Source organism: Alosa alosa, chromosome 17 (genome assembly GCF_017589495.1).
Source record: "Alosa alosa isolate M-15738 ecotype Scorff River chromosome 17, AALO_Geno_1.1, whole genome shotgun sequence".
Lineage (NCBI taxonomy): Eukaryota > Metazoa > Chordata > Actinopteri > Clupeiformes > Clupeidae > Alosa > Alosa alosa.
This window is the reverse complement of record NC_063205.1, coordinates 8,651,649-8,676,314: the sequence shown is the minus strand read 5'-3', so window position 1 is coordinate 8,676,314 and position 24,666 is coordinate 8,651,649. Positions and strand designations below refer to the sequence as shown.

At 47.0% G+C, this 24,666-nt stretch overlaps 1 protein-coding gene across 1 annotated transcript in view; it reads left to right on the top strand.

Annotated features, from left to right (window-relative positions):
• The window catches only part of chchd3a (coiled-coil-helix-coiled-coil-helix domain containing 3a), a 60,774-nt gene that overhangs the window by 11,331 nt on the left and 24,777 nt on the right, over positions 1–24,666 (top strand). Inside the window, exon 4 of the mRNA XM_048268792.1 lies at positions 8,967–9,051. Within this exon, the coding sequence (XP_048124749.1) occupies positions 8,967–9,051 (85 nt within the window). The remainder of the gene's footprint in view (positions 1–8,966; positions 9,052–24,666) is intronic.

The window sequence follows — 24,666 nt, the reverse complement described above, 5'->3', positions numbered from 1 at the left end:
GGTGATTAAAAACAATCCCCCTGATCCTTAGTTGAGCTTAAACCTCAAGCTTTGAATCTTCTCTCTCCTGGCCTTTCTCCTCATACCCACCCTTTCTCCTCCCTCTCTCTCTCTCTCTCTCTCTCTCTCTCTCTCTCCTCTCCATCTCTCTCTCCTCCCTCTCTCTCTCTCTCTCTCTCTCTCTCTCTCTCTCTCTCTCCTCCATCTCTCTCTCTCCTCTCTCTCTCCTCTCTCTCTCTCTCTCTCTCTCTCTCTCTCTCTCTCTCTCTCTCTCTCTCTCTCTCTCTCTCTCTCTCTCTCCATCTCTCTCTCTCCTCTCTCTCCCTCTCTCCCTCTCTCTCTCTCTCTCTCTCTCTCTCTCTCTCTCTCCTCTCCATCTCTCTCTCTCCTCTCTCTCTCTCTCTCTCCCTCTCTCTCTCTCTCTCCATCTCTCTCTCTCTCTCTCTCTCTCTCTCTCTCAGATTCTGCTCATATTATTTCATCATCTGTTTTGTTGTTGTTTCTTTTTTTCTCTCTTTTCTTTTGCCCTCTCTCTCTCTCTTTCTTTTTCTCTCTCTCTGTCTCACGCCCCCTCCCCGTCCCTCCCTGACCCTGATATGGAGCAAGTAATCTCTCTGCATGTGGTGTGTGTGTGTGTGTGTGTGTGTGTGATGGTGTGGGTCCACAACCGTGGGGCAGCTTGTGGCAGAGAGCTGAGCGAGAGCGAGAAAAAAGGGAAGGACAGGGCGGGCGTGACCAGCGCTAATGGACGCCGTTTGTCCTGCGTCTGCTCTGCAGAGGCGTCCGGCGCCCAGATGCCTCCACGCTTCATGAAACTCCGAGGTGTGCCACGTCTCATACGCGCTCGCCCCCTCTCCGCTGCCACCACCTGCCCACCGCGCTCCAGACGGCGAACGCACGGCTCCTGTAAGGCCGCAGTCCAGAACAGAGGGCCGGTGGCGGGGGGCCCACAAGCCCTCCGTCCCTTACTGCCCTGTCATCACTAACCCAGGTGCTTGGCATAAGATCTCCCAAGTGATCCATTTTAATGCCTGACAGCCCAGCGGCAATTACTTTTAAGTCATACAGATTTGGCCACCCTATTACAGTGTATGACCTGCGCATTATACAGTGACTTTAAACATGTATGTGGCCTAACCCATTTCTTCATGGTTCATGGTTTGTCTAGCCCTGTGTAGCCCCTTACGGGCAGTACTTATAAAATCGTCCCAGAGATGGCTGACGCATAATCCCTTTTTTTTTGGCACCTGATTCAAGCGTACAGCCATGTCAGGCACAGCCTTTGGTCCAACGCTTCCTGCATCCTGGCTCAGAGGCTCTCTGACCTAAGCAGGCCATCAGCTCAGAGTGACCAGCCGCCCCCCCGCCCCGCGCAGTGGCACACTCCTCTCATCACGACTCACCGCCACAATCCCGCAATGCTGACAAACTCGCCCCTATAGAGAGAGAGAGGAAGGCCAGAGTGATTAAACAAATGAGATGAAAGTGACTGATCTGGAAAAAAGGGGGTTTTATGATATTGCGAGTGACCTGCCCGTGCCCCCACTCTGGGCAGCCCCTCCGCACCGCGTGCCAGCGCTCACTCAGCACTCTTGGGTGTGTTTGTGTGGAGAGGTCATTTCTGGGTACTGCCACCGCCGCTGCTGCTGGCTGTTACTCCTCGTCCTCCTCTTCCTCTTCCTCAGAGCTGATGCTTGTCTGCAACAGAGGCCTTGATGCAGGCTGCTCCTGCTGCAGAGGGGTGATTTAGCCCTGGACCTTGTTTTCCTCTCTGTCTTCTCTCTCTCTCTGTCTCTCTCTCTCTCTCTCTCTCTCTCTCTCTCTCTCTCTCTCTCTCTCTCTCTCTCTCTCTCTCTCTCTCATTCTTTCAGTCTTTCTTTTTTTTTCTTCCTCCTCTCTCAATCTCTTTCTCCCCTAGTCTTTTTCTGTCTTCTCTTCTCTTCTCTCTCTCTCTCTCTCCTCTCTCTCTCTTTCTTTCTTTCTTTCTTTCTTTCTTTCTTTCTTTCTTTCTTTCTTTCTTTCTTTCTTTCTTTCTCTCTCTCTCTCTCTCTCTCTCTCTCTCTCTCTCTCTCTCTCTCTCTCTCTCTCTCTCTCTCTCTGCACTGTGAGGCAGCGGAGCAGAACGGCTGCGGAATTAGAAAAGCGGAGGGGCCGACCCGCCTCGTCAGCACAACGCCGGGGCCCCCGAGCACTCTGGGAGAAGAAAGAGGCTCAGAGCGGATTACACGCGGCCAGAGAGAGGGGCGCTCCTCGGGGCGACTCTCTCACTCACACACACCTCCCTTTCCCACCCCTCCCGCCAAAACTGCAATAAATAAATAACTAGCAGGTCGAAGCAGCCTTTTGCAACGGTGGACAGTGTGAGATATCAAGGGCATCAGGGTGTGCAAGCAAGGCTGAATAAGTTTTTCTTTTTTTTTTTTTTTTTTATCCACTGTCAAGCGTTGTATTTCTTGACGGTGGTGTTGGTTTTTGGCAGGCGCTCAGGTTTTCTCCGTATTCCCCCATCAGTAAGATGGTAATTGGGTTGGAGCCATGAGCGTCTTCTCTTGTGCTGGTCACTCCCCCCACAATCTTGCAGGGGGTTTGTTCTGATGCCTGCAGCTAACAATGACCATTTTTTGTTCGCTTTTATCTAGTGGGAGTGTTCCAGAAACTGCAATTAAATTGCAATAATTATTACTATGACAGATTTTACAATACAAATTAGTTAACATTTCGGATTATTGATCACTGTAACCAGTAAAAAGCCCATTAAGACACATAAACAGTAGATTACTATTGCACTTTGGTACATTCAAATGCACAATACAAATGTATCTTGTCTGTACAGCGAGCTAAGCTCTCTCTCTCTCTTTCTGTGTGTGTGTCTGTGTGTGCGTCTGTGTGCGTGCGTGTGTTTGGGGACATCCTGGCCACCGCTCATCATCTTTGGCAGTCTCTCAGCTCACTGCTGCTAAGCTGCATGAGAGATGCTGGGCACCCTGCATAGGCCAGGCAAGACCAGGGTCACTACAACACACACGCCACATGTCCTTAAAGCCACCAGCCGCCTTCCTCCATGTAAATCAACACTTTGCCAAACGCAGCTCAACTCCCACTTGCCTGCTGCTGTGACCTCTCCACCACTTATGGCCTTAAACACCATTTAAAATGGCCCCCTACAAGACTTGGAGCACAGCTTTGCTTTGTAAAGGGCAGTAATATTTTTCTCATCGCCATAGACTGTAATTATGCCAGCTTTAATAACCCCTCTACACTTGCACCTGGTATTTAATGGTGTGGTCGTGCCAGCGGTCATTAAAGGCATTAAGTTTAAGAGGCCCCCGGACGGCTTGTGAACGAGCGCGTGTAGCGCACGGCCCTCTGCACCCTCGTGTTTGACCCTGCGGACAGTCGGCCTCGCGCTCTAAAGTCGGGGCCGCGTGGCTTTGCTAATAAGCTGCTTGTATCCTTTGTTACTTGTGGCTTGTTGCTGTGCCGAGCTGGCTCACTGAGACGCAGGTGTAATGTAGTGGTGGGACTGACCTTCTCACTTCTCTCTCTCTCTCTCTCTCTTTCTTTCTTTCTTTCTTTCTTTCTTTCTTTCTTTCTTTCTTTCTCTCTCTTTCTCTTTCTCTCTCTCTTTCTCTTTTTTTTTTGTTCTTTGAAAGCGCTGTTGTCTTTTCATAATGTATTCATAGTTTTTTCCCCTTCATTGTAATGCTTTTTGATTTGTCTCTGATTCAGTGTTTTGTTCCTGTGATTAGGTTATTTCTCCTGTGGGTGTGTGTGTGTGTGTGTGTGTGTGTATATGTGTATATGTGTGTGTGTGTGTGTGTGTGTGTGTGTGTGTGTGTGTGTGTGTGTGTGTGTGTATATGTATATGTATATCTGTGTGTGTGTGTGTGTGTGTATATGTATATCTGTGTGTGTGTGTGTGTGTGTATATGTATATGTGTGTGTGTGTGTGTGTGTGTGTGTGTGTGTATATCTGTGTGTGTGTATGTATATCTGTGTGCATGTGTGTGAGTGTGTCCATGTGCTTTCACCTGCTCTTGAGTCAGACTTGCTTTGTCTTTGCTTGATGTACCTCTTTATCCCAGTGGTTTTTCCACAATGAGTTGTCTCGCTCTCTCTGTCTCTCTCTCTTGCGTCCTTTTGTTCCTCCAAGCTTAAGCCCAGGAAGAGAAGGTGAAGTGCTATTAAACAACATTTAGATTGATTATATAATCAGCGTATGCAAATGGGCAGAGGAGTTGACTTTTTCTCCTTCGCTCTGTGTGTGTGCGTGTGCGCGTGTGTGCTCTCTGTGTGTGTGTGTGTGTGTGTGTGTGTGCGTGTGTGTGTGTGTGTGTGTGTGTGTGTGTGTGTGTGTGCGTGTGTGTGTGTGTGTGTGTGTGTGTGTGTGTGTGTGCGTGTGTGTGTGTGTGTGTGTGCATACACATGCTCGCCTTGCCTCAGAACAGCTCTCCCCTAGTGCCTAGTGCCATGTTTTACCCTCAGGCTTCAGTGCTGGATATCATTTCACAGTTGAAACGTTCACTTATGTTTCCTCTCTCCAGGGATGGTGTGTGTGTGTGTACACTTGTGTGCATTCATGCAGCCTCTGTTAGTCAATATGTTTATTTTCTGTGTAATTTTACATTTGGCACCTTGAAATCATACATGCTGTGTGTGTGCTTCTGAAAAGTAACATGTGTCCAAAATGGTAATAACCCCATGCAAACTACACATTGCATGTTTGTGTGTTTGTGAGTAACTGTGTAACACCATACAAAATATACAGAGGATACAGAGAAGCATAGCAGTATGTTACCACAGGCCATACATACTCACAAGTATGTTGGCCTATATGTTAAGAGTGTGTGGGGTGGGGGGGGTCCATAAAATATTCATGGCCAGCGTTCAGAGACGTTATTTCCCCCCATCAATATTGTATGGTTCCTTTAAAGAGCTTTGTTGCTCAGCGTTCAGTGGGCCAAACAACGCCAGGATCCATTCCGTGTGCAGCCGACCATTGTGATTCAGGACTGAGCTCCAGCGTGACAGGTGGTTGGCCAGCGCATTAATGAGAGGGGGAACGCGTCGAGGTATGTATTGGTCCGATGGGGGGGGCGTGTATGGTTGCGCTCCTTGACAGCTGCACCGGTTGCCGAGCTGATCATATAGAAATTCTTGAAGGAGATTATTGAAGTAGCGAGGTAGAAGGCAGGCGAATGTCAGGCCACACATATTAAATATTTATGTTCTGCTGTGCATGTGATTGATTGAGGAGGGATGCAACTGCAAGCATTTAGCAAATGCATTTTAGCCACAGCCTCATATCCACAATGCTTTGAATATTTCATTAGTGTGACATGGAGGTGATTGTGGAGGAGGAATGTGTGCAGCTTGCTAGACAGTGAACACAAGCTAAATCATACCCTTAACAGCAAGTTGGCTTTCTAAACAGCCTTAGTTGACTCTAGTTAGCCTAGTGATTCACTTTGATTCAAAAGCATTTGTGGTACGAGAGACTATGTACTTGTGCCATTGGTTGTGTTACTTTTTTGGTCATGTAAAGTTATTTTACTTATCGCTCCACAAAATGCGGCACTATGATTATTTGAGGGGAAACATGGAGTCCATGGATATTAGCAAAGTCATTAGCTTCAATACACATATCCTCCTGACATTTCACATAGTGCTTAATGTCAGAGACTGACCTTTATCGAAAAATCTGGCTTCTCCACCTGTTTCTCGTCGCAATCATCTGTGTTCTTGTTTCATCTTTCCCCCCCAAATGATATGCTGACTTTTCAGTGGCACGTAACATAGGGTCGTGTGTGTGTGTGTGTGTGTGCGTGTGTGTGTGAGAGAGTTTGTTTTCTGTTTGGTGTTACTGCGGAGATTAGGTTGTGGTCTGGTCAGAAACATTTCTACTTTGTTCATTTTTTGGATCGTACAATGTTGACTCAACGCTCCATGGCTGTCAACACTCACCATCTCTGTACTTTTAAGTCTGATGACAAAGCCCCGGCATGTCTCCACAAACAAAACTTCAATCTATTCTGCAAAAAAAAAAAAGAAACGATGACTGTCTCTCTATCAAACATGGAGGCAATCATCCACTTATTTCCCAGAGAGATCATCTTTCTTTGCATGCAGACTTTCTCTCCACACTTGCCAATCTTTGTGCCCAAATGAGAAATGTGTCCAATATCCACCGACAGCAATAAGTGCTCAGGAAGCAATTGCTGCAGGACCTACTCGCAGTCTTTTCTGCTTTGCTTTGCAGTCGGGCACTTTAAGTCAAGCGCTTGGCTCGCGCTGTTCTTTCAGGTAACGTGTGCCATCAGTCTTCATGGGCTCAGTGGCGGCTTCCTCCCTCAAGTCCTACCAAAGTTGGACAAACACCTTGCCCGCATTGTCATTATCCTGATGTCTTCTGCATTGCACTGTCCATCTCTTTTATTTGAAGGCATTCTGTATTTAGAATAGATGATCACCCCTTACAATCATAATCAGTCCCTGCTGTTCCAGAATTAGCAACTTTTTCCAAAAAATATCATTAAACCGACTGCTTTGTTCTATGTAAGGTTAGTTTTTTTTTTTTCTCTAGGTTTTCTCTGTAGGTATTGTTTCGTATGATATCAGAAACATTCCCTTTGGAAAGCAGGGCTTCATTTTCATTGTTAACACGACACAGAGGAAAGTGAACTCTGACCTTTATGTTGTTGTCAGCAGCTGATGTTTCTCTGTGACGGATGACACGCCGTATATGTGTTGCCATACCCTTGGAAGTCCAACATATTTATCATTTCATTTTTGAAAACCTTTGTTTGTATTTGTCTTCCGATGAGCACCTCTGCTGCCTGGCAGGTGTGAAGGGCTACGAGGACCTCTGTGACGAGCAGAGGTGTCAGAGCCATGGAGCGAGAGAAAAAGAGAACGGGTGGAGTGTGTGTGTGTGTGTGTGTGTGGAGGGAGAAAAGGGCTGAAGCTGAGGCCTGAGAAGACAGCACATGATGGATAGGGAGAGCTGGCATCTGTCTAGGTCAGTGGACCAAGACTGGACATGGCTGGAAACCTGCACACCGCACTGGCTCCGAAAACAATGAAGAAAACGGTTGATATGAGACCCGCCCTCCCCAATCCCTCCCCAAAATGTCATTTCACCTTCTCGTAACCCCCCAGGTGCATTGCTCCGCCCCACCTCCAATTGCCGAGTGACATCCCTCAGACAGACGCGCTTCAGCGAGCGCCAGTTGGTTGCCAGCTACTGACCTCACAGATAATGCTATGGTGGAGCTGAGTTGTTGAGCCATAATTGGGGCCTCGAGAAAGTTGACACTAAAGATGACTCCCCCCCCCCCCTGTATTGACACCTTGGATTGATACCTTCTTCCTAGTCTCATTACTCAAAAGAGAACTCAATCACCTGAACAAGGTTGCGTTTGTTTCTCTTTTTTTGGGAGGACTTTGCAACGAGTCAAGGCTTGTGAGCATCGTGATAGCGGGGAATGAATGAGGACTATCAAGGCTCTCTCATGTCTGCTGTCGGGCACACCTGTTGCCATGACAAACACCGGTATGTCTGCGGATCAGAGTTTTCTGTAAATAAAGCGAAAGCTGGACCTGCACCAACCCAAACTGTGGAGCTAATTGTTTGTAGCTCCTGTCATTTATCCCATGCTTTAATTACAGCCCTGTCTCATTAGCCTTCTTGGAAGTTCCTTCACTTCCTTAACTTCTATCAACCGCTCTGATTGAACACAGGGTTGCAGTTTTGTGTCTCGGGGAGTTTACTTCGCAAATAAAAAGCAGCTTGCTCGATAGCGAGGAGGGCGTTGCTAAGCAACTGCCGGAGCACTGGGCGACAGTTCAAATGGTCAGAGCGTTTTATCTTTTTTGTGAAAGTGCTTCGGCAGGTTTTTGCTTTTGAAAATAACAATGCCTTCCATGCTGAGGCGGTTTTCTTTTTTTCCCAGGGAAGCGTCGCCCCATTCAGCCTCGGCTGCCGCGGCAATATCCTCACGTTTCCAGTCACCGGCCCCCCATGGCATCCTGGGAGCACCAGAGCCAGCGGGACTCGTGTGGTGTCAAGTCTCTGCAGTGGATGCTGGCTATAATCTCATGCCCCTCTCGCTCACGGCTGCCCCCTGTCTGTGAGCCGGGGGAGGTGCAGCCATTAAGGACAGCACCAGGTGCTGAAATCCAGACTGACTGGCGCGTCCTGTTAGTGGTGCTGGTGTGAATGTGATGGTGCCCAGACCCTACCGGGGGCTTCACACTCCTGCAGCTTATCTGTTAAAACATGGCTCCCTAAGGATTCGGCTCCCTAAGGATTCGGCTCCCTAAGGATTCGGCTCCCTAAGGATTCGGCTCCCTAGGGATACTAGTGCCAATAGGAGAGTCATCCTCATTATATTGTTAGTGTCTTTATCTGAAGATGCTGGCTTAATACTAATGCTATTCGTTGCTGTGCATTACACGTGTTGTGTGTGTGTGTGTGTGTATGTATGCACCTGTCTAACCACCTCTCCTCTCTCTCTCTCCCCTCTCTCTCTCTCTCTCCCTCTCTCCTCTCTCTCTCTCCTCTCTCTCTCTCCTCTCTCTCTCCTCCTCTCTCCCTCTCTCCCCTCTCCTCTCTCTCTCCCTCTCTCCTCTCTCTCTCCTCTCTCTCTCTCCCTCTCTCCTCCCTCTCTCTCCTCTCTCTCTCTCCCTCTCTCCCCTCTCCCTCTCCCTCTCTCTCTCTCCTCTCTCCTCTCTCTCCTCTCCCTCTCTCCCTCTCTCCTCTCTCCCTCTCCCTCTCTCCTCCTCTCTCTCCCCTCTCCCCTCTCCTCTCTCTCCCTCTCTCCTCCCTCTCTCTCTCTCCTCTCTCTCTCTCTCCCTCTCTCCTTCCCTCTTCCTCTTTCTTCCTTTTTTTTTCTTTCCTCCTTTTTTCTTTCTTTTTGTCTGTTTGTCTGCCCCCCCCATCTCTCTCTATCTCCCTCCCTCGACAGGCTGGAGGAGCAGAAGGCTGAGACCCATAAGCTGGCCCAGGCTGAGGCGAGGAGGTGGAGGACGCCGCATCCTGGACATGCTGCGGCTCGGCCGAGGGGAGAGGGAGGGGGCCCTGCTCAGAGAGGGCCCTGCTCAGAGAGAGAGCTCAACACACACAGACACACACACACACACACACACACACACAAACACACAAACATCACACACACACAAACACACACACACACACAAACATCACACACACACAAACATCACACACACACACACACACACACAAACAAACACACACACACACAAACACACACACACACATCACACACAAACACACACAAACAAACATCACACACACAAACATCACACACACAAACACACACACACAAACATCACACACACACAAACATCACACACAAACATCACACACAAACATCACACACAAACATCACACACACACACACACAAACACATACACACACACACACACACACACACACACACACACACACTCACACACACACACACACACACACACACAAACAAACATCACACACACACACATACACACACACACACACACACACACAAACAAACATCACACACACACAAACATCACAGAAACATCACACAAACATCACACACACACACACACACAACACACTCATATCACACTCATGTGCACACACACTCATGTACACACACACACACACTCACATACACATACATATACACACCACAGTCATAGCACACTCACACATAGCACATACACATACTGTTATCTGTACAGACGTGTCCATCCTATTTAAGAGTGTAACTTTGGAATGTGTAGACATATTACAGGCTTCAGATACGTACTGACTGATCACTTACATTAACTGCCACTCGGATGTGGTAATGGCCGTAGCTTAACAATATTTGTTTTTAAATGTCAGTAGTAAAGTCATTTTTAAGTGGTGCAGTTGAACACACACACACACACACACACACACACACACACACACACACACACACACACACACACACAGAAGAGCTTTAAGGGGCAGGTCATGGCTGCTGTAGTGACAAATGAGGTTGCCCACTCAGTGGCCTCAAAGGCTGAAATCCATAATATTGTTATATATGAACACCCCCCCCAGGTAACCTTCATGACGTGCGGTAGCGACATTATCTGACCCAGGCTCTGGTCAAATGTATAACCAGTCACTCATGCGTACACAGATAGAGAAGCTGAACATTTCTGTAATACATACATTACAATAGTGTACCACATGAGTGAAAGCATTGTTTAGCAGTCATATGTTGCATATTAACATGGGCCATATTGTTGTACATTGATGTGTGTATAAAAACTATACGGTCACATAAACCAGTGAGCATTGCACAGTTAAAGTGAACCATTTTGTAGCAATCTAAAACATAAACATACACCCACACACACCCACACACAATATTGTGATATAATTTGATTTGTGGCAAATTGCCCTTGTAAACACATTGTACAATGGGCTCTCCTACATTGCTTTTGACAAGGGAGCCGATTATTTTTGTGCGAGGTAAAGAACATATTGCCCCGAGAAAAGAAGGCTGTTTACAGACCTACGCTATTGATTATATAGCTCATTTCACACACTCATCTCTGTAATAGAAAAATATGAATCATTTTTTTTGTGTGTGTGTGCCGGGATAGTTGATGCTGTGGTGTGTATGGAGAAAGGTTGGCTGAGGGAGAGACGAGGCATATTTCTGCGCCGCAGGACGCAACGAATCAGGGAGTCGTCACATGGAACGATGATCAAATTGAAATGAAAAAAATGGGTTGGGGTGTGAGTGGAAGAAAATGTTTTGCCTATAGCTCTTTGTGTAGTGCGATGTTTGTATGAGTTTGTGTATTTTGGGGAGATACAGCATCAAAAGAAGCCCATTTTCTGTCACCGTCTTTCCCAGACTTAATTTACTGTCGTGGAACACATCACAAAGGAAAGGGTAGTGGGGTCGATGAATTGTCAGATATGCGAGATATATTCATCTAGAAACTTAAATTGAAAGTAAATCACGGACGCCAGCAAACTTTTAAACAAAGGCTGCCTTTGTGTGAGTCAGTGGGCAGAAATGTGCTGATCTGATGTGTTTTATGTAAAGCAGCTCTTTATTTACCTGCGGACCATTCAGGAGGAAGGGCGAGGTAAGCAGGAGTCCCGGTGTCCCAGCGATTTGTGCAGACGCCTCAGTGGTCAGGCCGGCGTGACTGAGTTTTTATCAGGTTTGCAGCTAAGTGACTGATCTTATCCCGGATCTTCTCTGACTTCAGGTGTTTTAGGATTTGTGTGTGTATACGCACAGCCACACTCACACAAACTTCCCTACTGACTTGTTCTCTCTCTCTCTCTCTCTCTCTCTCTCTCTCTCTCTCTCTCTCTCTCTCTCTCTCTCTCTCTCTCTCTCTCTCTCTCTCTCTCTCTCTCTCTCTCACGCACACACACGCACTCATGCGCACATACACACGGTACTCCAGTTTGGCTCTGATGTACCCATGTTAGAACTCCATGATCTCAGGGCTCTTAGCATCTCTTAAAACCACTATACAGTTAAAAGAGTTACCAAAATGCAAACTCAGCAGCTCTCTCTCTCTCTCTCTCTCTCTCTCTCACTCACCACGCTCATAAGATGACATACACACTCACATGTTAGAACTCCATGATCTCAGGGCTCTTAGCATCTCTTAAAACCACTATACACACACACACACACACACACACACACACACACACACACACACATGCATGCGCATATACACACATGTACATAAGCAGAAGTGTAAAACTCCAAATTGCTCAGTTTTGAACACTAAGCGCACACACACACACACACACACACACAGATGAACATGTGCTCATATGTTCCGGATGTAGCCCACACACACACACGCTCATACACACACAAGTGAAGAGCTTAGTCTTGCAGCAGGGGGAATGTGCCTTTTGAGGACTCTGATGGTTTCCCTCCCCATTGTAGCGGCGCTGTGGAGCGGTTTAGTTTAATAGAATTTGAGGGGTTATCGGCCGCTCCACACTGTACTCACTCAGGGCATTGTCACTACCGTCAGGCCCTCCTCAACTCCTCTGTTCTTTTCCACTCCCTCTGAACCATCAAAATGGACTTTCCCTCCAGGAAACTGCAAAGTCACCTCATTCGTTTTTTTTTTTTTTCTCCCTGCGTCGTCTCGCAATGTTAGCATAAGGAGAGGTACTGCTTGTCTGATCTCTCTTTTTTTCGAGCCCTTGAAAGCCGCAGCGACTTTTTTTATGACTATCTCTCTTTGACAGATGTCCAACTGCAGCATTGTGCTTATGTAGGATAATAACGTTATGGGTACCATGGCTGATTCATCCACGGTGCAATTTTTCTGCATATACATTGCCTCATTGGTCTGAAATGGATCTGTGCATTGACAAGGTGAGACATTATATTTGTAGTCATAAACTCACCAACATATATGTGCGGCATACAACACTGGCCAATCAATACATGACCTCCATACTGCCAAGTCCTGCATAACACCTTTTTTGTAATTGGAAATTGAAATGAGTTTAAATTGCCTCGAAAAACACATCGATAAGTATTTCTACAAAAACAGACTGCGGAAAGAGGGGGGACTTGAGGTGGATGGTTTTTCCCATGCTCATCATCCCAGCGTATAGATGGACCTTTCACTGATGATTTGTTAAGTCCTTTGTCCCTAGATTGACCAGGTCTCTTTTTTTCCTCCTGCAGAGCCTTGTGCTGTAGAGAGCAGCACGGCACTTAATCATTGCACATGAACCAGGCTTTTTCTTTTTTCTTTCTCTTCTCAAATGATGTCCCCAAGATAAGCAGAGACAGAGACAGAGACAGAGACAGAGACAGAGACAGAGACAGAGACAGAGACAGAGACAGAGACAGAGACAGAGACAGAGACAGAGACAGAGACAGAGAGAGAGAGAGAGAGACAGAGAGAGAGACAGAGACAGAGACAGAGACAGAGAGACAGAGACAGAGAGAGAGACAGAGACAGAGAGAGCTCAGATGTGCTGTTTGTCCGCGTGCAGCTGCCCCTGCGGACTGCACTGTGGGTTGACCTTTTCCGTGGTCTCCGCCTCATTTCCACAGCACTTCACTGCCCAGTGTGGGCCACTGGCATAGGTCTGCCAGCGGGTTTCGCATTAGCACGGAAGACCACAGCTCATGTTAATAAACTTTCCATCAACCATAATCCCTATAGGAGCAGTCCCATTTTTTGACCATTGTATTGATGTAAGTGGTGGAATTGCCAAGGGTGCCATCCTAATACCGTTTGATGTAGGACATTGTTTGGAGTTCAGTTCAGAGTCTTGCATCCACAGCCATGTAGCTCAATCACCAAAGTGCTGTGCCTGAGTTAACAGCTTGTGCACAAGTCACAGGTCGATATAGCAAGAGAGAGAGAGAGAGTAGGGGGAAGCAGGGTTTGAATTATACACCATGGCAAAGGGTTTGTGTTTTAGTTTTGCTCTTCCTCCCATCCAGTTTGGAAGAGGAAAATAAATATATATGTATCGATCCCTCTCCCTGTGTCCGGTTTCTTGGCACGTTTTAGCGCAAGGTCTCTGCATCACTTACAGTGGGAGCTCTGACTACTCTCTTCTCTGCTCTCCCCTTCATTCTTCATCTGCCTGTAAACCTTTTACTTCCTCCTTTAGTCAACCATATTGCTAAAGCATAGCCTAACACCCCTCACACACACAAACACACACACTCACACACTCACACACTCACTCCCCTCTTCATTAACCCCCCACCCACCGCAATTTTCTCTCCCTCCTAGAAGTTCCTTCACTCCAATGTCACAACATCTCCCAGCAGTCGCAGGCAATTTGGTGAACAGTTAAAAGGCCTCTATAGACATATTCAATTTCCTTTTATTGTACAACAAGCAGCGGAAGGCAATTTGTATCCCTGTAGAAATCATTTTTTAAAAAAAAGGATGCCCCTGCAGGGTTTGATGAAAGTTTTGTGAATTGACATTAAAGTCGACTGGCTAATGGTCGGTTTGTGCTTGGTCTTTAAACTTAATGTCTGCACCGTTGTTGCGCCAGCAAATTGAAAGCACAACACAACAGCAAAACATTTCTTTTATGGTTATTACACATCTTAAATGTGTGGTTATTGCTTTGTGTCCCTTTTATTTAGTTAGCCTACTTATTTATTTGTTGGTTTTATTTAGTGAAGGGGACAGCATTTGAGAAGAGGTGACAGTAGAGGCAGGCAATATGCATCTGTCTGCAGGCGTAACAGCGGCAGCCAGTATCCCACAATTCCCTCTGTCTCCTCCATGAGTCTCCCTGGAGCATGAGCCCATGTTAAACTCAGGGGCGCTCGCCTGCTGTCAGCCGTAATTGAAATCTCACTATGCCATCATTGTTTTCCCTCATGCACCTTCTCTTTCTCTCACTGCTTTTCCCATATCTGTCTCTGCCTTCCATTCTTCCTTTCTCTCTCTCTCTCTCTCTCTCTCTCTCTCTCTCTCTCTCTCTCTCTCTCTCTCTCTCTCTCGATCAACTGTATTTTATTTATTTTTTTCTTATCAGTAACCCACTTAGTCAGTCACTCTCTGGATGTGTGTCCTCAATAAGAGCTTACACATGTTCCTCCTCCCAAGAGGTCTCACATGAGCGCTGGAAGAGGCTAATGTTGTTAACAGGAAAACTGTTCGCTGCAAGAGCCCAACAGACTAGACGAACCCATTAACACTTTCGCGCCAAGTGATTTTCTCCTCATCAGAAACGTTGAGTAAGTTGCACCATGACCTGTTCCTGTCCTGATGAGCTACTTGTTGGCCAAGTGCTGTAGCTATTTGTTTTCATTTACATTTTTGCTGGTTGTGATTAGAGTTTTAACATTTTGAAGGAGTGCAGAGGTCTCGCATATATTTTCTCGATCCTATTAAATCTTGCCTCTGGGTGTTCAAGAACCTCCATCAAAGTTAGATAGCAGAGTGTGTCTAGTCATTAATGAAGCTGTGGAATCAGATGGTGTTTGGCTGCTTTGAATGATCTGCGCCTTAGAGCCATGTTGTGGTACGTCCAATCAATCACAGCTCACATCATTTCTCTTCGACAACGGGCCAAACCGTGGGCAGACATTTCAATCAAACTCGGAGTCATCAATCTTAAACCTGGAGCCTTTAAACAACGTTCCCCAGTCTTTCATCCTGCTACAGGTATGCTGATGCTTCAGTCCTTGTATTTCATGTTTTCTAATGGACCGATTGCATATGAAGTTATGGGCACTGATATTACATAATACAGCTATTTCCATACTGATTATAATGACTTGACATCGGCCCAGCTCATCCAAATATCCTCCACTTAAGTTTTGACATTGGGTCACTTTTTCTGTAATGGGAATGGCAACATTGCAGTCCTAGTCTTTATCTTCAGTGAAATATATCATGTCATGGCCTTTCAATATCGAAAAGACCTCATGCTCTTCCAGTCAATTTCCAAAAATGTCCTAGTTTAAATGTAGTTTTGAAAGCCTGTTCCTGCCAAGATCATGCATGCAGCCCAATACACTCCTCCAGCTCTTCATTGCCATGCCTGATTTAATTCTCTTAAAACTCCCTCTTTCCCCTCCATAACCGCAAAATCGGCCAGTTTACCTCTGAAGACATTTTATTTGATGGCTGGACAAGCTTTAAGAAATGTACTTCTTTTAAGCCTCAGATGTCTGAAAAAAAAAAATCCACACAACACTGCCCACCCCTCCAACCACCCCCCCCCCCTCTCCGTGCGACAGATTAAAGTGCCCGCAGTAGTAAACAACCCTTACAAAATCTGCAAGCTTCTAAAAACCTTGGTTACATTTTAGATACAGACGACTGGAGCAAACTGATAATGGCCGACAATTTAATTTCCCAGGTATTAAAGACGGCTTGCTGGGGCTTTGAATTGGACATACTCATAGGTAATATTCGAGAGAGAGTAAGGGAGTTAAAAAAAGAAAGCATCAAGAAAGGCTAGTTCTATCCTCTAGTATGTGCCTCTTTCCTTCAGGAATCCACCAGCAATGGCATTCAGCTCAGGTCTGTAGCAAGAATAGGGTCAGCAACAAAGTGGCCACCCGTCTCAAAATAAGCCATAATTTTTGTTTGGGACTGAGAAAAATGAATGTTGTTGGATGATGAAACTCAGCACATCAGTATTCATAAACGTGGCCTGTATTGGCCTCACTTCTTCAGAAATGGGAGACCCTGTCACTCATGTTGGGAGCCTTTAGAATGTCCTTCAGAACTGTTCTCCTGTGTGACACGTATTTTTGTGAGGCTCTGTGTTTTTCTTTCCATGTTTTTTCTTGTACACATCAAAACATGTTGTGGAATACCTTCCAACCTTGTTAGACCTGTGCAGGTCCCCCCTTAGTACGTGTGTGTTTTTCTACAACCGACAATATAAACGTGCTGTGTCTCTTCCCTGTGTCTTTTGCTTTGTGGGTGCTGTCTGCAAGACCTCCGGCTGCTCCCCGCCAGTCTACCAGCGTCTGAGAGGTGGGCGAACGGGTTGGCGGGTGCGTGCCCAACACGCACTGCCAGCGCTGGATCGGTCTACGGCTGGCCCTAATTGGCCGAGCCAGTGCCTGGCACCAACCGCCCGGCTTCACCGGCAGCAACTAATTGGCACGGCTGGCTGCCGGCACAGGGCCGAGACCACAGCCAGCCGGGTTTTGATGGATGGATGCAGGTGTCAGGGAAGCTGCTTTCTGACAGAGTGCTTGTGAAGTCAATTTGCTGCCTAAAAAAACAGCAGGGGCCTGCCAAGCAATGGGGTTGGGAGGTTGGTGGTAGGGGGTAGCGGGGGCACTCAGACATGCGGCGCCAGCAAGGAAGCAAGCACATACTTTCAAATAGGATAGTATTTTTAACCTTTATTTTACAACTTAGAAAAGGAGTGACTCAGGGGAAGAGAGACGCTGCCTTCCCCTGGCGGTTAGGTAGGTGTTTGTCAGAGAAGGAGCCGATGACGTTTTTGTCAGCCATGGCACTTATTGGCTCATCTCCGACCTCTAGCACTGTGCTATTTCACTTTGTTAGACTCGTAAATTGCAATGAATCATTGTCGGGAGGCTTTTTTTTTTTTGGCCGAGGCAGCGGAGTTAAATTGAAATGGACTGAGGCTGACGCCAGGCAAACAAGAGTAACCAGGTGCATTATGTTGTTTGGGAGGGAGCTGGGAGTAGAGGAAAATGCAAAGCTCTGAAGAGCATCGTTGTTGGGCTGGCAGCAGTTGAACTAGATGTGTGGAGTATACTAAGTGTCCTAGTATACTAAGTGTCCTTCAGCCTAGGCATGAAGAACGCTTCCACAGATATAGGGATGTCCAGGTAAAACTGAAGCTTCATGGATCCTCCCCTTGACTTTCTGTTCTCACGTACTGTTTCCCCTAACAAATCACAAGTTAATAAAGGGGCACCATCAACAAGTTTTCACCGCCAATAGTGCTGAAGCCATCATGAAGGATCATTATTTTTAATCCAAGTCATACAAGCCTTTTTATATGCAATCTCAATTATATCGAGGCACCTTTATGTGTGTAGGAAGTGCAGTAGGGACTGTGCTGTGGAGAGAGTTATCTAATTAAGACAATTAGATGAATTTGCAGCACAGAGCTGAGCAACTCCGGTAATTGCTTGGTGTTTGATGAGACAACAGGCGCTCGCTCTTAATTGGGAAGATGTCGTGGCCCAAAGGTTAGGGGACTGAGCACGGCAGAGACGTCTTGTGGGAGTTGCCAAGCTCAGTTGCCTGGCCAACTTCATCCTCGCCACCTGGCAACAGGCGTTTCACTCTTAACAGCAGCTTGGATAGGCTTCTGTGCCGTAGAGACGCTTTGTATCTCTCCCTCTCTCTTTCGTTTCCCCAGTTACCATATTTATGTTCTTTCTTTCTTTCTTTCTTTCTTTCTTTCTTTCTTTCTGTGTACCTCTTTACCTCACTACCATTTCCCTTGCAATTAGAGATGCACCGATATGGAATTTTAGGGCCGATGACGATAACCGATATTTATTGGTTTGTTGTGACCGATACGATAACTGATAATATTACTCTTGAAAAAAAAATATGTGAAAAGTGATTTGGGGAAAGCATTTAATAAGCATAATTTTATTGCAGTAATTTTACCTACCACCAAATGATGGACAGAACTCATAATAGTCCTCAATAGTGTGGCAGTCAACAACATAACAGTAGCCTAGCCCTACATGTGTGGCTCCTTTAAGTGAACCTGACGTCAGTGAATTGCGAGTGAGTGGCTAAAGAGTTTGAATCGTTTTAATTTAGGACTAAACGCTCATAAACGGCTCAGCTTGGAATAAGCTACAGTATAGCGACCAAATCAGAGTTTGTGAGGGAAACTTAGGGAAGGTTTAGTTTCAACTGTGGGTAACTGAATAAAGCTGCAACTCCTCAGACTGTATCTTATGTCCGTCTACTCAGTACAACCTGCTGCAGCAGAAATGAAAGGCGTTAGCCCCGAAGGTTTTAATAACTCATTATGATGACCTGTCTGGAACTGAAGCACGATTGGTTAGCATATTTCTAGGTAATAATACAAAACCCAAGCTAAAGTAATGCAAATATAATACTAAAACACAACTTAGAACTAGGCCTACTTATGTACTCGTCCCACTAACGAAGTTTGTTTATTTGTTTCCCCAACCAGCGGTAAAGTGCAAACACACCAGCACAAGACGGCTCTAGATGGGGCTGAGCTCCGCCTCTGTTAAGGTTAAATGGCTGGATCATTCACGAGGATTTTTTGAGATGCACAGATTCCCAAATGAACGATAATGAACGATATCAACAGATTTTGTTAGAGTGGTGAAATACATTCACACCGCTGACATTATATTGAGGAAAAAGTATAGCCAACCAAACTCAAGTAGCTCAGTGTAGCCAGACGGACCTTACGTAGGCCTAAATTAGGACTATCGGCGCAAATTATCGGCCAGAATTCTGTTATCGGACCGATAATAATATTTTCATTTTTTCACTCATCGGCTAATAATATATCGGCGGCCGATATATCGTGCATCCCTACTTGCAATTCTTGAAGTGACTTATTAATAAGACTGTGAGGCATTTGCACCAAGATGTGGCCCACTTCCTCTGGTGCTTCTTCCGCTACTTGCTGCATCCCTGCTGCACAGGAAAAAAAAACAGGGGGGTGGTTAAAGTACCTGGAGCAGAGAGAGAGAGAGAGAGAGAGAGAGAGAGTCTGTCTGTGTGTGGTAGTTGAGAGAGATGGAGTGAGTACTGGAGGGGAATAATCAGGTTGTTGAAACATGTAGAGGTGGTGGCGATGGTGGAGGGAGTGGAATGAGCGAGCATGTTTGTGTTTGCCCAGAGGAGTGGTCGAGCAGAGGTGACCTTGACGCACTCAGGGTGCACTTGATGGAGAATTGCTAAGGGCAGCCCTCACCTCCACCCTCCGCCGCCCACCCCCAGTGGATCCGGTCTCCTGCCGGGGATGAATTGCCAACCTCCCAAAAGTCATCCCAGTCTCAGGTCAGGCATATGGAGCCTACGTGATACCCAGTGTCAGAATCCTGAGGGCAATCTCACTCTCTCTCTCTCTCTCTCTCTCTCTCTCTCTCTCTCTCTCTCTCTCTCTCTCTCTCTCTCTCTCTCTTTCTTTCTCTCTCTCTCTCTCTCTCTTTCTTTCTTTCTTTCTTTCTCTCTCTCTCTCTCTCTCTCTCTCTCTCTCTCTCTCTCTCTCTCTCTCTCTCTCTCCCTCTCCCTCTCCTCTCTCTCTCTCTCTCTCTCTCCCTCTCCCTTTCCCTTCATTGTCTCTTTCTGCGTAACCTTGGCCTCTCTGCATTGTGCTCTCCCTCCATCTTTCTCTTCAACTCCTCTCCCTCCGAATCCCCCTCCCCCAGTTCTCATTTTCCACAGCCTCGCTTCTCCGTCCCCCAGGGGGGGATTTTGTATTCCGATGGCCGGACTGCGCGCTCCTCCAGGTCGTTTGGCTCCCCTGTCCGCCGGTGCAGAGGAGACACAGTCGCTCCCTTTGTCTCGCCCCGTCGTCTCCATTGTCCGGTCCTGTCAGGGCCTGTGCGCGGCAAGGAGCTGCTTTGAGCCCAGTAATGGATGGCCGGTGGCTTCCAAAGAGCCGCGCTGCGGATGAATGTGACGGATCGCTTGATTTGACGGAGTTTTCTCTCCCCAGTGGCCAAGGAGGAGTTTGGTGGAGAGAAAAGGGGTGATGGAGAGGGGGGGTAGGGGGAGGACGAGGGCGGCTGTCACGCTGCAAGGTGCCAAGAAAGTGATTCAGCATTCGGCTCAGACCCAGGGCTGCCGATCAGGTCAATTAATCAATCTTGCAGGATCGTGATGGTGGCCATCACTTGGCAGATGTGCTTTTGAGTGTGTGTGTGTGCGTGTGTGTGTGTGTGTTTGTGTTTGCCGGGGGACTTGAAACAGAACAGGGTAAACTCTACACACTGAACGCGCACATGAAGGTAAAACGAGAGCGAAGCTGCGTATGAGACGAGGTTCTGTCGTGGTGGTGGTGGTGGGGGGGGGTAAGGCATGTAAATGTAAATGTGCATGCATCAGCACAGTTCCACAACCTCTTACTTGTTTCCCCTCAGATCCCTTTAGCAAGGCCAGAGTCTTTTTTTCTTTCTTCTTCTTTTCCCCCCCAAACAGCATGTGACTTCAACTCCCCGATAACTCACAGATTCCCTTTCAGCTCTTCCCTTTGTTGGCCCGTCTTTTGTGAAGCAAGAACTGAATATAGAGCCACTGTCGCAGTCAATGTGAAAGAGGCCGTTAAAGATCTTAATTTCAGTCTTGAGAGAAGTGTAGGTGGGAATGAAAAGGCCTTTTTGAAATGAAGTGTGTGCGTGTGTGTGTTTCTTATCTGAGTATTGATCCGGGTGTCGGTGTGGGCGTCTGCAGCACTACAAGTGCTGGGTCTGTGAGGGCAGAGGCCAGGGTTCCTTATTTTGCCATCTCTGGGTCAGGGCCTTAATTAGAGCGGACAAGCGCACTGGATCAACACTAATTTGATCTCTGCTTACAGAAAATGAACCCCTTGACTGGGGGAGTGACGGTTCATTTTTTTTTCTCAGGCTTTGCCCCCTACCCCCAAACCTCCACCCTCAATGTAGAGGACGCCTCTCTGAGATGGTGCGGGCAGGCTGTATCCCCACCCTGCCACCCACCCCACACCCCACACCCCAATGTTCTTTCAGGTTTTGATGCATCCCTCTCAATTACCCACTGACCAACTCTGTCAAGGCAGCAGAGGCTCATGGGAAATATCTGTGGTTCCCAGACACTTTGTGCTCTCGGCTGAAGAGCTCCACTTGCATGGCTGAGGCGGGAAATGTTGAGATGAGATGTGTGCTGGAGCCAGAATGCTCAGAGTACAGCAGTAGAAATTACTCTCATCGACTCCCAGATAGTGTTGGAGATTACGTAGTGATGGATGCAGCTGCAGCAGACTCCTGTCTGAGACTTGAGACTCCTCCTGAGACTCTAGTCTGACTTTTTGATTGACTTTTTGAAGAGCATCTTCTCTGTTGTTCTTCAGGACAATACCCATATTTTGTCTACCTCAACCATCCGCTCACACATGCACAAAATGCAAACACTTTCATCATTTTTATAAACATACCCCGCCCCTTACACAAACAGACTGCCCACGCTTGGCTGCCAATTAGCTCTAGACCGTGGCTCCTGTCCTGACCTCTGGCCTGACCCCCGACCTGTGAGCGCCGAGGTACGGACAGCTCCGCACATCAGCGTCAGTTTGTCAACGCAGCCCCCGTCTGCCGTTCTGTGATGGATGAGCTGGCCACTGCAGCTTTGACCTTGTGTGTGCGGACGGTCACCAGATGACTGTCCACCGAGAGCACGCTGAGGTCTGATGGCTTTGTCAGGTCAGACACACTGGGATCAAGCTATTAGTTCAGTGGGACTGTGTTATGTACAGCATACTTCCACACCCCACTTTGTAGTATATGTACAGTAGTGAAAAGTGTGTGTGTGTGTGTGTGTGTGTGTGTGTGAGAGAGAGCGCGCTGCAGGGCTGAAGTGAGGTAATGCCACTTTCTTCGCTCTCTCTCTCTCTCTCTCTCTCTCTCTCTCTCTCTCTCTCTCTCTCTCTCTCTCTCTCTCTCTCTCTCTCTCTCTCTCTCTCTCTCTCCCTCTCCCTCTCTCCCTTTCTTTCTCTCCCTCTGAAAGCCTATTGGACTGACAACTTTTTTTTCTAACTCATTTCTGTTACCTTTAGTAGTCTGAGGAGAGATAAAGAGAGTACCGGAATGTAAAAGTAAAAACGAGGGAACCGGTTGGGGGCAAGTTTTGCTGCAGCTCCTGACACAGCACATATTCCACTCTTCCTTTCGTCCTTTCTCCCCAACTCTCCACTCTCCACACAGTGCGTTCCTTCGTTTGTTCGCTCATAGCCAAACTGCAGCACTCAGCTAATTAAAAACATTGCTCCTCTTAATTATTCAGCTGCGGCTAATTGATATTCAGTAAGATACTCCTCCTCTAAACGATCCGTTTAATTTGACCATAGGGTCCCTAACACTGCTGTTCAAGTCATTCCCCCCTCAACAGTGCTGTTGTGTGTGTGTGTGTGTGTGGTACGTGGGAAGATTTTGCCTTAAAAAATGATAATGAACCTTATGGCACACTTTTGTTTTGTTTTAGGGTTATTTCTTTCTGGAGCTTTTACTTCAATAAATGGTTACTACTCCTTCTGCATGCAGAGTGAGTGTTTTTTTTTTTTTCTTCTTTTTTTGTAAAAGTTACTCAGAAAAGTTTGCCAAAGTGGTTAGGAGAAGCATTATAGGATTTCTAAAGCCCCAGACACGATAAGCCCTCATTTTCGAGCCTTTCAGATTTCAGGAATTGAGTCAAGAGTACTTGGCATGCCTACCAGAAGTACATCTGAAGTGTTAATGTTTTCTGTTTATTGTCACAGAGCAGTTGAAATAGTTGGTTATAGCTATGCTCATCACAGCTTTACTTTAGGAGCTAGTGCTCCACTGAAATTGGCGCTTTGATTGCGCAGAAAGCCACTAAACAACTAAATTGGTGTAAATCCTAAATCCATTAACGCCAACGGAAGTTATTTTGTTTCCCAGACTCGGTTGATCTTCCTCAATTCCTTTCAGGCGTGTCTTTAAGTCCCACCACTTACACTAACCCTATTAAAATGTGGGTCATGGTTGTTATCAGTCAGTGAATGGCACACAAAAAAGGGAGGGCATTGTGGGAAATTTATTTTTCTCTTCCTTGCTGGCGCTGCCGCTGCCGTTTTCACCTTGATGGGGATCCACTGATCTCCTCACATCATGTCACTTGAGTTGACGGCGGCTCCCAGGTCTCCCCTCCACTCCCTTCTCTGTTTTTTCGCTTTGTAGTTCAAGTCCATTCTCTCTCTGTTTCCCTCTCTCTCTCTCTTTCTGTCTTTCTCCCTCCCTCCCTCTCTTTCTTTCTTTCTTTCTTTCTTTCTTTCTTTCTTTCTTTCTTTCTTTCTTTCTTTCTTTCTCTCTCTCTCTCTCTCTCTCTCTCTCTCTCTCTCTCTCTTTCTCTCTCCCTCTCTCGCTCTCTTTCGCTCTCTCTCTAATTCTCCAGCCCCCTCTCTTCATTAGAAGGGACAAAAGTGTATCATTCATCGTAAAAGTCTGTCTCCTTTGTTTGGGTGGGCCGGGGGCAGGCCGGGGGGCGACTAATGTGATTAGATTATCTTCATGGGGGCTGAATGGGCCTAATCAAATGGAAGCAATCCTGACAGGACATGTGACTGAGTGACAGCAGCGCGCCCATATGCGCCCTCTGATCCCAGCAAGTGCCAGCTGTGCTTAAAGGACCCGGGGGTTTAAAAACAAAACAGAAAAAGTGGTGAGAGGGGGAGAGAGAGAGAGATAGAAGCAGTCCCAAGATACTCATGGTTGTTTGGTGCCTCCTCTTTTTAATTGCTCATTGGATACGCTTTCACAAGCGCATTTGTGATTTCTTTGCACCAGGCTCAGTGTGTGTGTGTGTTGTGTGTTTGTGTGTGTGTGTGTGTGTGAGTGGTGACCCCCACTGAAGGTCGCCCCCTCGGTTTTTTTTTGTTTTTCACGCAAGCCCAGCCGGCTGTGGCCTAGACGCGTTTCTCTTCCACTGACTGATCACCAGCCGGCCTCCTCAGCCTCACCCACACCTCTGACTGCACCTGCAGGGAGGGAGTGTGTCTGTGTGTGTGTGTGTGTATTTGTTGTTTTTGTAAAGCCAATGTGGCTTTTGTCCAGTAATTAAGGGCATATTGGCGGCCCGGGGAGCAGTCTCGCGTGAGGGAACACATGTTGTTTTCTAAACGGACTTTTCCAGCCCTCCTCCCTCGTTTGCCCAGGTTCCCCAGCGATTGTCCCTCTCTTCTCTTCTTCCTAATGGCCGTAATTAGATTGAGTCGTGAGACCACTCTGCCAGCCACCCACGCCAGGAGGGTCACAGTTCACCTGCTCCTTTGTGGCATCGGACAGTTTGATGGACCTGAGAGAGACACACACACACACACACACACACTCTCACCATGATCAATCAATCAGCGGAGACTGGTAGTGAGTGTGACCCTGGCCCTCTCTGCAGGCTGCCTGTCAGGTTGTGTGTTGTTTAGGCCTGGGGGGTTGACT